We start from the raw sequence: 13319 nt of genomic DNA, 5'->3' as shown, positions 1-13319 counted from the left end.
CGCTACATTGTGTGTACATGCAAATTTACGGCAAAAAGAAAAAAAAAAAAAACGCGCATATGCACAAATGTACAGATAATGCTAATCCACGTTTTGCGTACTCTTCTTCATCTTCTTGTTCGTCTTCTTTTTTACTTTGACGTTCGAATGAAGCATTTGCTTGTTTCCACTTCCGCCCCCGCGTTTGTAAAACCATTTCGCATGTTCCATTGTTTTAACCCAATGTTTGAATGAGGAAAATTGGCAAACCGAGTTAACCGCACGCGTAACACACGAACGTGCGCAACTCAACGTTAGATTTTTTTGAATTAAAAAAAAAAACTGACTCAGTGAGCAACTCTGCTGACGTGGACGCTAATCGTGGCACGCACGAATGCATCTCCATGCGCACGTACGTATACACGCGCACACACACGTACTACGCGTGCTACACGCACTGCACCCCTGAACGGAGGAAACAGCGTTTCGCCGCCCACGCAACTGCATACGTGTGACAAAAAAAATTGTTTGTTCGAAGCGAGTAATTGGGACTGCTTAGTTGTACAGTGCGAATTGTCCAGCGTGATTTGTCCAGCGTGATTTGTCCAGAGCGATTTGTCCAGCGCGATTTGCCCGGCGTGATTTGTCCAGCGTGATTTGTCCACTACGAATTGCCCAGTGCGCCCTTGCCCCCTTGCCCCCTCGTTTTGCGCAGGTGTGGACCACGTACCCCGCGTACACCGCGTACACACACGCACGTACGCGCGGACTTACACTCTCCGCACCGCTGCCCCCGTTTAGCCGAAACGCGGAGCGAGCCAACAGAAGGAAGCGAAGACATAGCAACAGGCACAACTGCGCAAAGGCGAACGGTGAACGCATGCACAGCACCCGCAACACATGCGCAAAGAACACAGAAGGTAAGGTAGCCATTTAGACAGCACAGCAGCTGTTCGGCCCGCACGACGAACGTCAGCCAGGGTAGGAAGTGAAAGAAGTGGGAGAAGTGGGAGAAGTGAAAGAAGTGGGAGAAGTGAAAGAAGTGGAAGAAGTGAAAGAATTGTGAGAAGCGAAAGAACTGTGAGAAGCGAAAGACGTGTGAGAAGCGAAAGACGTGTGAGAAGTACACGAACCGATCAACCAACCTCTGCCCCAACCGACCTCCGCCCCAACGAAATTGCCACCCCGCGCAAAATGTTTTTCACGTACGTCGTGCGCCCGGGGGAAGCCCCAGAAGGCCGTGGGCCCCAGTTTGAGCCATTTTGGGACTTCTTCATGAATTTCAACTTACGAGTAGGATTCCTTATCCAATTCATTTCGTATATCCTGTTGGTTTGCTCTATAACATTAATTGGGAAGAACCCTTTGGGAATTTTAAATTTTTTGAGGGCATTACCAGGAAGTGTCGGGAACGCGCCAATGCCTTTGGTTCTTTTTAGTATAGGGGGGTTTCTCCTGGGGACGCTGTTGATTATGTCATTTTTGCAGTTGACTGAGGATGATAGCAGGTAGGTTCTTCCAACATCTGAAGAGGGAGTTTATTCCCCCGTGGGTGCGTCTCCCCCTACTGTGCATGCGCATGTGTAGAGTCGTTTGGGATGTTGGTACCTCTTCGTGTTGGTACCGCTTCGTGTTGGTACCGCTTCGTTTGGTACCTCTTCGTGTTGGTACCGCTTCGTGTTGGTACCTCTTCATGTTGGTACCTCTTCATGTTGGTACCTCTTCGTGTTGGTACCTCTTCGTGTTGGTACCTCTTCGTGTTGGTACCTCTTCGTGTTGGTACCTCTTCGTGTTGGTACCGCTTCGTGTTGGTACCTCTTCGTGTTGATCCCACCCCAGTGCATGATTGAGAAATGACTTCACCAAGTGCTCTCACACACACTTCCCCCCTTTTAGTATCAAGCAATCGAGAGGATACCGAGCCGGGACGAAGTTTTTGCTACAGGCCACGTCCATGGGTAGGGAGTGACGGAGTGCCGATGAAAGCAATCCAGGGGAGGCGGCTCCTCTGACAGGCTTCTCTTCTGGGAGGCGGCTCTTCATTTTGTTCACCCCTCTCATCATGGGAGTGTACGCCCATTCGGTATTTATTAACCACATGTCATATATTTTTTCTTTTTTCGTTCTTCTGTTCATGTTAGGTACCGTGTCTTGGAGTTTGTCTCTAATATGTTTGATGGCATCTTCCTACTACTTTGATGACCCCTGGATGGAGGAGAAAATCGGAGCGGGTTCATCATGGATTCTATATTTTAGTTCTAGACTGATAGATGCGTTTTGTTTATTTCTGTACGGATCTGGTTGTTTTTTTTTGGAGGTGTACCACTCAGAGGGGGCTGGAGAAGCTTGGGGATGGATATGCGGGGTCTGTTTCATAGCGACAGCGTTTGTAGAAGTGTTAGCCTTAACCCTGTTTAACAGTGCCTTGTTTGAATCGCTAGATTGGTTTTACTGCCTCTTTCTGGGAATGAGTCTCTTCTTTAGTGTGGTTTGGGGACTGTTGTTTGAGCCAATAAGTCACAGATACGATGTAAAGTTAACGCAGAGTGCCATGCGTAATGAGTATTATAAGTCCAGGAATGCCATGGCTTACTACGGCCCCGCTGTTGTGACTGCCAATGGAGAGCTCGACATTGAAGCCTCGACTGAAAATGTAACCTCGTGTAAGCAGTGTTAGTGTTGGTGCAGGTGTTAGTGTTGGTGTTGGTGTTGGTGCTAGTGTTGGTGCTAGTGTTAGTGTTAGTTCTAGTGTTAGTGTTAACGTTAGTGTTGGCTAGGGCTGGCTAGGAAGGGAGAAGCGGGACGACCTTTTCTTCTTCGTTGAGACCGCTTTGCCGTTTTTCCGCTTTACCGCTTTGCCATTTTGCCATTTTCCAAATTGTTGCGAAACAAATGGGCGTAATCCGGTGCACACTACATAGTAACGGTGCGCGCGGTGTTAGAGTTAAAACGATAGACAGCACTGAGCGAGAATTGAAACGGCAGTTAGACGTCACTGAGCCAGCGTTGAAAGAACAGTTAGACGTCACTGAGCCAGCGTTGAAAGAACAGTTAGACACCACTGAGACAGCGTTGAGGCACCACGTAAGCAGTGTCCTCCTCCTCATCATCTTCTTCTTTTTTTTTTTTTTTTTTTGGTAGTGCATCCTTCACTGCGCGTGTACATGTTGCATATGCGCGAACCCACGTGGATATACGCACCGAGGTGTATTTTTTTTTTTTATGCGTCCGCTTTCGCCTGACAGCCATCGCTGGCCGACCGCGTTGTGCGGCTCTGAATTTGTACCTTTTTTTTGCCGTAGTGATGTGCTATGCGATACATTTTTGGTTTTTTTTTTTTTTTTTTTTTTTTTTTTTTCCACGTCCCCGCGTTGATTTTTTTTTTTTTTTTTTCCCTCCACGTATCTTCTTCCCCCCTTTTGTACTATGTGCCGATTAAATTTTCCGATCCGTAAATTTTAATATTTTATTAATCATTGTTTGACTGAGTTCGGAGGTGAGGTGGCAAGTAGGTGGGGCGGCAAGGGGCGACACAAAAATGGGGAAAAATGGGGAGAAACGTTCAAGCGTGTGGGGGGTGCATTACCCGATGGGGAGGTCACTTTGGCCGCTTCGTTGGGGCGCCTCTCTTCATGGGGCTTGCCCGAGGAGTGCCCCCCATAAGAGTTCCCCATGTAAGAGTTCATCCCCCCTTGGCGTCCTTCTTAATCTGCACAAGGACGACATCAACGGAGGGGAGGTTCTCAACGTAGGGTGGTGGCTGGACGTGGGCGAAGAACCCCTTGAGGAGCTGATGGAATCTGGTGAAGTATAACAGAATCTGTGTGTTCAGCATTTTCAGTATTTGTGCGGAAGTGTCCGTGTGGGTAAAGGAGAGGGTAACTTCCTGTTTAATGTTTTTAAAAAGGTTCTTCCATTTTTTGGTAAATTGAATCGCCACAGATTCCATTAATTTTACATCTACTTCAGATGTGAAATCACTGGGATGGTAACCATCTTTCTTTAACTTGTCGACTATCTGTTCATGCTTACAGACAAACAGAATCAAATCAGTTGCATAGTGATTCAGCTGGTATTCTACGTACGCATGGATTTCTTTCTTTAATAGTTCGTCGAATCGGTCGATCTTTTCTTCGTCAATTGTGTTGCGTTTCATGACGTCTATCATGTGGCAATAGTTATTAATGAGAAAGAGGAGCTGATCTCTCGTGTTTGTAAACTGGTTTTTATGAACAGCTAAAACGTCGATTATATTTTCTTCTAACCTTCCTATGAGGTCATTTAGGTGGTTATATTTTTCTTCAATGGGGTGATCCTCTTTCATTTGCTGATCCTTTTTTTGGGATTCCTTCAGCTTGCGTTCCGTGTCTTCATCATCTCCTTGTTTACCTTCTTTGCATTCCTTCCTGGGGAGTTCCCCCTCACCATCGGTTAACCCAACTTGGTTATCCGTTTCATCATTTTGGCTTTTCTCCTTTATCTTGGGCTTCACATTTTGCAGTTCATCACCAGCTGAGTGGTCACTCCCGTTTGCAGTGTCATTCGATTTGGTTCTTTTTTCTCTATCGTGGTTTGCTGGGAGGGGTTCCCCCTTGCTAGGAAGCTCCTCCCCCCTACTGGGAAGCTCCTCCCCGGGGTGGGCATCCAAGGTGGTCGTAGGGGTGGCCTTTTTTTTATGTGGAGTTCCCCCCTCACCGGAGGAGGCCACCCCGCAGCACATTCTCACATGGTGCTGCTTCTCGAAATGGAGAGACAGTTTAGTGAGCACAACTAAGGAGCAGTAGAAGTCTGAAAATTTTTTAACTACTGGATGTGCGTGACTGTGTGGAGGAACGCCATCTATTGGAGTATGCCTGTTCAATTGGCTAATCCCCTCGTGAGGAGAAGCATATTGCAGAGAAGAGTTTAGCGTGGTCGCCACTTCTTCTGCTTCCCCCTTGTCTGTAGAACCCAAATGGGACGCTGAAGACGTGGTGAACACCCCATCGGGAGAGGCGTTCTTGACAGTACTACCCCCGTGTAGGGCATACCCAATGGACGCATTCACACTGGCACTACTTAGGTAAGCACTCCCCGTCTGTGCACTGTTCAGGTGGAAAAGATCGTATAAACTGTTTTTCTGGTGGGAGTGCGTAACGGGGTTGTGCTTAACGGGGTTAGGGTTGTGGCTGCTCCGCTGCTCCGACATCTCCAGGCGGCTCATCTCTAAGCGGTTCATCTCCAGGCGGCTCATCTCCAGGCGACTCATCTCCACACGGTTGACGGTCACCGACTTGACGTTCTCACTAACGATGTAGTCGATTCTGTTCCAAACGAGGTTCTGAATCCTGTTCATAAATTCATACAAAGGAGCGATACCCCTCCTCTTCGTAAGGCACCCGTTATTCATATTAATGATATAGATGCAAAAGAGTGCTATAAAGTCGTAGGTCTCGCTGAGGTAGTAATAGAGGAAGTCGAAGTGAAGAGACAGCGTCTTTGCATACACGTATAGAAACAAAAAATCGTGATTCTCATGGTTCCGAAAAAAATTAGAGAGGAACAGATACTCCGCCGTCCCAGTGTCTATGAATAACTTATTGATGGATTTGTAAATGGACTCGAAGAAGTGTGGGCGGCTGTCCGTGGTGAAGATAATGGGGAGGGTGGAAGCAGTGGGGGCTTCAGCAGTGGGCGCTCCTCCCGTGGGCGCTTCTCCCGTGGGCGCTCCTCCCGTGGAAGGCTCTTCTCTGTGGCTCCCTTTCCCCGGGTAGTAGGCCAAGTCGAGCAGAACGCTGGTCCTGTTGCTGAGCGGGAAAAGACTCTCCTTCCTCTCTTGGGAACCGCCGCCCCCCTTGGAGCCAAAGCCCAATATATTCATCATTTTATTCTTCGCAGAGAGAAGACTCAGGTTGGCGTTTATCCCCGGTACGAGGGAGTCGTTCTGTGAGTTGGTCCCTTCACCATACGTATTAGAGGAGTTGGCTCGGTTCGTGTGCCAGTTAGAGGGGTCACTCAGAGGCTCGCTCCTGCCAGTGCGGAAGTCACTACCCCCGCTGGCCAAGTCAACGTGCCCGCTACTCCAACCGATAGTCAACTCTTCAGTAAACTCTACTTTCTTTTTCTCCAATTCTTGCATATAACTCCGGAATAGGTTGTAATAGGTTCTATTCATAATCGCAACGTATTCCTTCACCAAGTAAGTATATGCATCCTTGGAGTTGTTGTAAAGGAACCAATTCAACTTGTGAAATTTAGCCAAATGTTGTTGCACGAAATGTACATTACTTCTTTTACATTCTATATCATAAATACTGTTACGAAAAAATCGATGAATTCGATCGATGGCTTTATTTTTCAACTTGACTAATTCCACATAGGAGGAACGAATACTTGGGTAGGAGTCGAACAAGCAGTGCTCACAATTCTCCATCTTTTTCGTTAATATTTTTACATTTTCAATAAACTGTTCATTTATTGGTCCATTACAGATGTCACATATTAACTGTGGAGTAACTATGATTATTTTGATATAAGTGTTTAGTAACTCCTGAGTGAGTTTCCTATTGTGTAGTTTATGTGTCATAGTCTCTGTGATGGTTTGTATTTCGTTAATATCACTTGAGATGTAGGTGATTTCATTTTTGTGGTTGGTGAGTACCGTGTCTACCTCCTGACATAGAGTGCTACAGTGGTCGATTTGGCTGTAGACTTGCGCCAGCTGTGCATCGTTTTCGCTAAACTGGCTTAGCGTTTCGTTTGTGTAGTGGTAGAGCGTTTTGTTTACGATTTGGATGATGCCGTCCAGTTGGGCGGGGTGTTCTCCGCTCCCTTTAGCGGGGTGTTCTCCGCTCCCTTTAGCGGGGTGTTCTCCGCTCCCTTTAGCGGGGTGTTCTCCTCTCCCTTTAGCGGGTTTTTCTCCGCTCCCTTTAGCGGGGTGTTCTTCTTCCCCCCCGTCGTTGGGGCTGCCTTCCCCCCCGCCGCCGGGGCTGCCTTCCCCCGCCGCTTGCCTCCGCCTCTCCACGTCCTCCACGCGCACGCTCCTGTACGCCTTGCACCTGTTCAGGGCGTATATCTTCCCGTAAGCCCTCAGGACGTATTTGTCCTCCTGGAATTGCTTCACCAGCGCCTGCACGCGTTCGTACTGCATGGTTGGCTTGACGAGGTGGGAAGACTGCCCCAAAGAAAAAGTGTGCCTCCCGCCGTTCGTCACGTTTTTTCCACTTCGACTTGCGCTTCTGCTTGCGCTTCTACTTACGCTTCTTCCTTCCTTCCTTCTCTTCCTTTTTTTTTTTTTTTTCCTTGCCCGGTCAGCTAACATGGTAGCCCATTTGGACGAATCTCCACGCAGCGTTCTCAAAGGTGGAAGAAGGGCACGCACCCGTAGCTCTCATTCTCTCACGGCAGTGTGTTGTGAAGTCCACGCTTCGTTCCCGTTCGTTCGTTTCCGTTTGTTCGTTCTCTCGCTCCCGTTCGTTCGTGTTGTTCCGTTTCGGGGAAGGCCCAACTGTGTATGCGCAATACACCTCTGACCTTAACGCGGTGGTCCCGGGGGGAAAAGGAAAAAAAAAAAAAAAAACGCCCCCCAAAATTTTGTTCGCTCGCAACGGGGGATATTGCAGAAAGGACGAATAAATTTGAGGACGTACATGAGGAAAAGGGCCCTCGAATTACGAACAGTTATTTTTAAAATATACTCCTAGTAGGCGTTCATCATAGGCGTGTCATATGCGCGGATGAGCTGTAAAAAGCACCACGTGGAAGTGAGTATATCCCTACTGTGAGTGGGAATAGCTAGCCATTCGTACAAGCGCAGCGCAGGGAGATCACAGAAATGAGGAGAAGAACCCCCAATTAGAGAAGAAGCTTGACGCACTAACTGGTGAGAAACTACTTAGCAACCACCACCCAAACATTATCGAACCTCCCTCCAAATCGCTGCCTATTCTCATAATAGATGGGAAAGGAGGAGGAGGTTCCCTCGGAAGGTGAGTCAATCCAGGACAGTGCTGCCCCCATGGAGGGTCTCATTGAGGATAAAACAACTCCCCACAGGGAGGTTAAAAAAAAAAAAACGGCAAACTGAAGAATGGAAAAGGAAGTCCCTCCCCCGGTGGCAGAAACGGGGTGGAGAAAAAAGAACCCCACAAGGGGGTAAAAAAATCGGATGCGAAAGAAGAAAAAAAAAGGAAGAAGGGGATAAAACGGAAGGAGAGGCTTAAGCGGAGGAGAAAGGTGAAGGAGCGGGGAGAGGAGGATAGCGGTGAGGAGGACAGCGGTGAGGAGGAAAGCGGTGAGGAGGACAGCGGAGAGGGAAGCGCGGAGAACAGCGGGGAGGACAGCGGGGAGGAGGACCAACTCGTGGTCGAGTTCGAGCTGATAGACCCTACTGATAAATACAAAGACAATGTGAGGATCCTCTTAAGGAGCACGGAGCTCTATTCCAATTTGAAGTGCACGGACGAGTTAGTAAACGTCATATGCGACCAGCAGAATATTGGAAAATTCCTCTGCGTGGCGAGTGGGCCGCGCGTTGGCGGGAAAGGAGGTTCTGTTGAGGAAGCAGCGGATGGCGCAGCGGATGGCACGGCGGACCGCTCCCATGGTAACGGCGATTGTGATGCTGGAGGTGACGGTGATGGTGATAGCGAGGGCCATAACGTGGTGGGGTTCCAAACCATAATCAACCTAAACCAGTACGCAGAAATTGCGCCCCTGAAGGAACTCCTGCTGCAGAAGGTGAAAAAGGTTAACAGCCCGGATTACGTAGAGAGCGCGAAGAAAATCACGTCACTGCTCTCATCCAACGAAACAAAAAACACAGGCCTGCTAATTGGACACCGCATCGTAAACACACCTATCACGTTAGTCCCCGTAATTCACAAAAATATCATTGAAGACGTGTACTGGTCTCAAGGGATTCAGGATCTAGATCCAAATGAAAAAAAATTTTACTTCTTCGATTGGCTTGTATTTTATACAAAGATATATAACAATGCGGAAGGAGAGATAATTTTTGCCAACTATGAGGAGCAGTATTTTTTTCAACACAAGACTGACCATGTGGTATGGAACAACAACAATGTGAAGAAGTTTTACGAGGTTGTGAATGGCAAGAATAGGGAAGTCACTTACAAGGAGTTCGTCACAGTTTTTGTCGTTCCCTTTGACAAGGTGGCCGAGGCCCTCGGGCAGATGCAGAGGGGGGTTGGAGGTGTGGGAAGCGTGGGCGGCGTGGGCAGCGTGGGCAGCGTGGGCAGTGGTGGCGGTGTTGGCTAATCCGCTCAATTTTTCGGGGAGAAAATTCTGTTCCAGGGGGAGCGTCGCCACGGGTGGAAGGTGAGGACGCGGTTGCCGCTGACCACAGTGGCTTCATCCGCATCTGCGCCCAACCAACGGAGACCCTCTCCCCCACCTTACCTTTGTGGGCATGAAGCGCGGCGCTCCTCAGGTGAGGAGGGTGTACCTGTCTGTCCCCTTTTTTTTGTCACTAGGGAGGAGCCGTTTGGAAGAAGCGGGGCGCTCCCCAGAGGCCACACCACCAGAGGCCACACCAACCGAGGCCGCACCACCAGAGGCCACACCAACCGAGGCCGCACCAACCGAGGCCACACCAACCGAGGCCACTCCCCCAACTGTGAGCTCTCCGCCCTGACGGGAGATCCACTCCCGCATGTACATCTGCACGTTCTTCGATTTAGATCCAAACTGAATAGCTTTTTTTTTGAAGAGCATCAACTCTTTGCACTGTGAGAAGAAAATTGCCATGCGTAGAACCCATTTGCTAACTTTTTGGGTTCTAATGAATTCATACAGATGGGAGCATTCATCGAGATTTTCCCAAAAGCATCGCATGTTTGAGGATCCCCCCCCCTTTGCCACACTTTTTGGAAAGCAGGATGGTCCTCCTTCCGTCTGTACCGACCCCCCAAGAGGAGCCTCTATGATGTAAAATGACACCAAAAAAAGAAAATCCACCAGGTTCATATCCAAGTAGGGATAAAAAAGGACCTTATCAGAAAAGCTAGTAAAATTTAATATACGATCATCTCGATACAAATTCCTGTTCCATATTCTTCTCACATCTTTTATCATTTCGTTTTTCTTAAAATGTGTTGCTTGTTTGGATTCGTTTTTTCCCATGGGTTCGTTGTTCTGCCGGTAGTAGCCTCCAAATAACTCATCCGCTCCACTCCCTATGATTAGCAACTGGTGGATACACTGATACGAACCCTTTTGTGCCATGCAGTTGGCGTCACTGCTACTTTGGTATAGGTCTCTCTTGAGGTAGTTCAGTGTCTCCTCTTTCTGGGGAGAGTCTCCCGTGAGAGGGTCTCCCATGAAAAGTTTTTCCTTCCTTTTCTGGTCCACATTACTAATCCCACTATTATGTCCTTTCTTTTTCGACTGAACGTAAAAGAGGCTCTTTATTTGTTCAAATTTGTTGGGGTCGTTTTCCGCATGTTTGGCGACAAACTGGTCTATGAAGTTGGTGCGGCGTGTTTCTCTAAGTGTCTCGGAGCGTGCAGGTGCACTGCCGTTTGGCTGCCCATCCTCGTAGAGCTCCCTCTTGCCAAGCTCCCTCTTTCCAAGCTCCCTGTTGAAGTCCCTGAAGATCGAGTCGATCCCCTCATAATCGTACATCCTCTCCTTGTGCGCGGGGCACACGGGAAAGAGGTCAAAGTTAATTTGGACCCTTTTCTTCTTCACAATCAGATAAAGGGATCTCCCGCCAGGGTTTCCTTCGACATTTCCGTCCTTGTTTGCATCGCTTTCCATTTGGTAAATGTCGCTACTCCCTGGGGTCTGCTCGTAGGGGCGCTTCTGCGATGACCCCCCCTCGGGAAATTCCCTCCGGTAGACGTACCGCAGCTTCCTGCAGCAGGCGGAGCAGCACCTGTGCACGCACTTCCTGCTCATGACAAGTTCGCACACTCTGCATTTGGACTTAGCTGCGGGTGCGCCTGCCTCGTTTGGGTCTGCCTCGTTTTGGTTTGCCTCCTTTGGGCTTGCCTCCTTTTGGCCTGCCTCGTTTGGGACTGCCTCTTTTCGGCCTGCCGCTTTTTTGTCTGCCACGTTCTGGGTTGCCACGTTGAGCGCGCGGGAGGACCGAGCCCTTATGCAGGCCCACTCCGGGCTCTGCAGAAAGGAACGCGGAAAAAGAACCCCCCTCCCCAAATTGGCGAAAAAAAAAGCAGCAGATATGTTGAAATCCATGGTAGTGCTGTTTGGAGACATTAACGAAAAAATAATTCGCTCATATTTTAGTAAGTCCTTTGGAGTGACGTCAACAAACACTAACCTGATGTCGTAGTGGGGGTGCAGCTTTACAATTTGTTCATACGACATTAGGGAGGTGTACCGATCAATAGCATTATCGTCGAAGGAAACGTTTATCAGTTCGACATACCCATCTGCATGCCGACTGAAGTGCGCTCTGATCGTTGTTAACGCCAGCAGGGTTGAGTCTATCCCTCCCGAGAAGAGGATCCCCACCGATTTGCCTTTCCCCCCCACTTGGTCGCATTTAACCCTGAAGGGGGCATCTTGTGCACATTTTTCTGTTTCTTTTTCTGTTTCTTTTTCTGCTTCTTTCTCTGCTTCTTTTTCTCCTTCTTTTTCTGCTTCTTTCTCTGCTTCTTTCTCTGCTTCTTTTTCTGCTTCTTTCTCTGCTTCTTTCTCTGCTTCTTTTTCACCTGCACCGTTCAGGCGATTTTTCCCCACGGTGCATTTCTCTTCCGAGTTGGAGAAAACCTCCTCGATTTTCCTCTCAATGACTCCACTTAACAATTTCATATACAGGAGGACAAAACAATTATTTAGCATCGTCTGTGCGTCTCTCCGTTGGTGTGCGTCCCCATGAGTGTAGTCCTTCATCGATTCGTGAATGGTGGATTTAAGGAGAGCCCACTCCTCTCCATAGTCACTGTGTGGAGAGTAACTCCTGTCAAAAAAGTTACAGATGCGATTAAAATTCTCTGCAACGGAGAGGTGATCACCACTCCACTCGGTATACTTGGTGTAAATGCTATTCCTTTTAGTCATCCTGTTTAACATCACCTTCGTTTTTTCAAATATGTTCAGGCGGTAAATGTGGTATGGGTTTATTTGTGTTCCTACCTTCTCGTTTATGATGCTTTGGTGGGCCAGGCCTCCCTTTTGTGCGTGCCGTTCTGCGTGGCGTTCTGCGTGGCGTTTGCTACACCTGGCGGGGGATCCGCTCCACTGAGGAAGAAGCTTATCGTCTCTTCGAAACACCCCATCGTGGTGAACCAAGTTGAGTCCTCCCTCAACGGATAAGTTATCGAACAAGTAACTGACTCCATTCGTTCCTTTGTTGAAATTAAAATCGTAGCTAATGAACGGTCCATATATGTTTGTTAGCAATATAGATGACTGCTCGTAGAAGAAGAGGACCGATTTCATTCCCCACGCGTCATTACAGAAGCATATTTTTGCTTCTTCGTTTGAATAATCGACGTAGAGGAGGAAGAAACTCCCTTCCAATCTGTTGAGCGCGCTTTCCAAGTCCTGTTTATTCTTGCTAATGTAGTAATATAACCCTTTTACGTCGGTGCTCCGCGGAGAGCAGTCCCTGTAGCCGTAGCTGCTGTCGTAGCTGTCTCCGTAGCTACCGCCGTAGCTGTCGCCGTAGCTGTCGCCGTAGCTACCGCCGTAGCTGTCGCCGTAGCTACCGCCGTTGCTGCCGCCGTAGCTGCAACTGCCGTGGAGAAGGAGCACGTCTCTGTTTTTTATCATATACTGTCGGAACTTCTTCCCCTGTTGATTTGTCTTCGTGTGGAATTCCTCCGCCTCCATGTTTTCGAAGTAGATGTGGGACGCGCACAGCTGCAGCAGCAGTGTTCGCTGATCGCTCCCGGTGCCCCTAGATCCTTTTTTGCCGCTGTTCGCGGTGGTGGCATGGTTCGAAGTGGTGACAGGGTTCGAAGTGGTGACAGGGTTCGAAGTGGTTACAGGGTTAGCCTCGCTCTCGCCACGCCGCACGTCCAACTGACAACCCACGCAGTGATACGGACCCCCCTCGTCACTTTTAATCAAAAATGGAGTCAAATATGTGTCCATGTAATGCTCTGTGAGAACATACCTTGGCGCTTCCTCCCATTGTTGAGAGTCGTGTGGCTCCTCTTCGGGGGGACTCCCCGAAACAAAGTTCTTCGCGAATTGGTTGTAAAGCTCATCTCTGATTTGGTCGTCGTCCGTGTGGACCCTCACCAGGAAGTTGTTCATTTTCGCTAGTTGGGATATTCTGTCGGGATGGGCGAGGGGTGTAATTTTGCTTCCCAACGTTGGCAACTCTCTTTAAGGCCGTGGCCCTACGGCCGCTGGCGTGATCGACCTTA

General features: G+C 48.7%; 4 protein-coding genes across 4 annotated transcripts; 2 read left to right on the top strand and 2 right to left on the bottom strand.

The window, feature by feature from the left end:
- Positions 1-1173: 1173 nt before the first annotated feature.
- Positions 1174-2656, top strand: PCYB_123910 (hypothetical protein; the record flags this gene model as incomplete). The annotated part of the gene is made up of 3 exons (XM_004223724.1): positions 1174-1487; positions 1876-1937; positions 2121-2656. The coding sequence occupies 3 exons, from the start codon at positions 1174-1176 to the stop codon at positions 2654-2656; spliced, it is 912 nt and encodes a 303-aa protein (XP_004223772.1).
- A 1005-nt stretch (positions 2657-3661) lies between these two features.
- PCYB_123900 (hypothetical protein) lies at positions 3662-7108 on the bottom strand (the record flags this gene model as incomplete). The annotated part of the gene is made up of 2 exons (XM_004223723.1): positions 3662-4785; positions 4993-7108. The coding sequence occupies 2 exons, from the start codon at positions 7106-7108 to the stop codon at positions 3662-3664; spliced, it is 3240 nt and encodes a 1079-aa protein (XP_004223771.1).
- A 1586-nt stretch (positions 7109-8694) lies between these two features.
- PCYB_123890 (hypothetical protein) lies at positions 8695-9237 on the top strand (the record flags this gene model as incomplete). Its single annotated transcript, XM_004223722.1, has 1 exon — positions 8695-9237. A coding segment is annotated over one exon (543 nt), but the record flags the coding sequence as incomplete, so codon positions are not given.
- A 400-nt stretch (positions 9238-9637) lies between these two features.
- Positions 9638-13206, bottom strand: PCYB_123880 (asparagine synthase; the record flags this gene model as incomplete). The annotated part of the gene is made up of 1 exon (XM_004223721.1): positions 9638-13206. A coding segment is annotated over one exon (3569 nt), but the record flags the coding sequence as incomplete, so codon positions are not given.
- Between the last annotated feature and the right edge of the window lie 113 nt (positions 13207-13319).

The sequence above is a fragment of the Plasmodium cynomolgi genome, chromosome 12, assembly GCF_000321355.1.
Source record: "Plasmodium cynomolgi strain B DNA, chromosome 12, whole genome shotgun sequence".
In the NCBI taxonomy this organism is placed as follows: domain Eukaryota; phylum Apicomplexa; class Aconoidasida; order Haemosporida; family Plasmodiidae; genus Plasmodium; species Plasmodium cynomolgi.
This window is presented reverse-complemented; position numbering and strand designations above follow the sequence as displayed.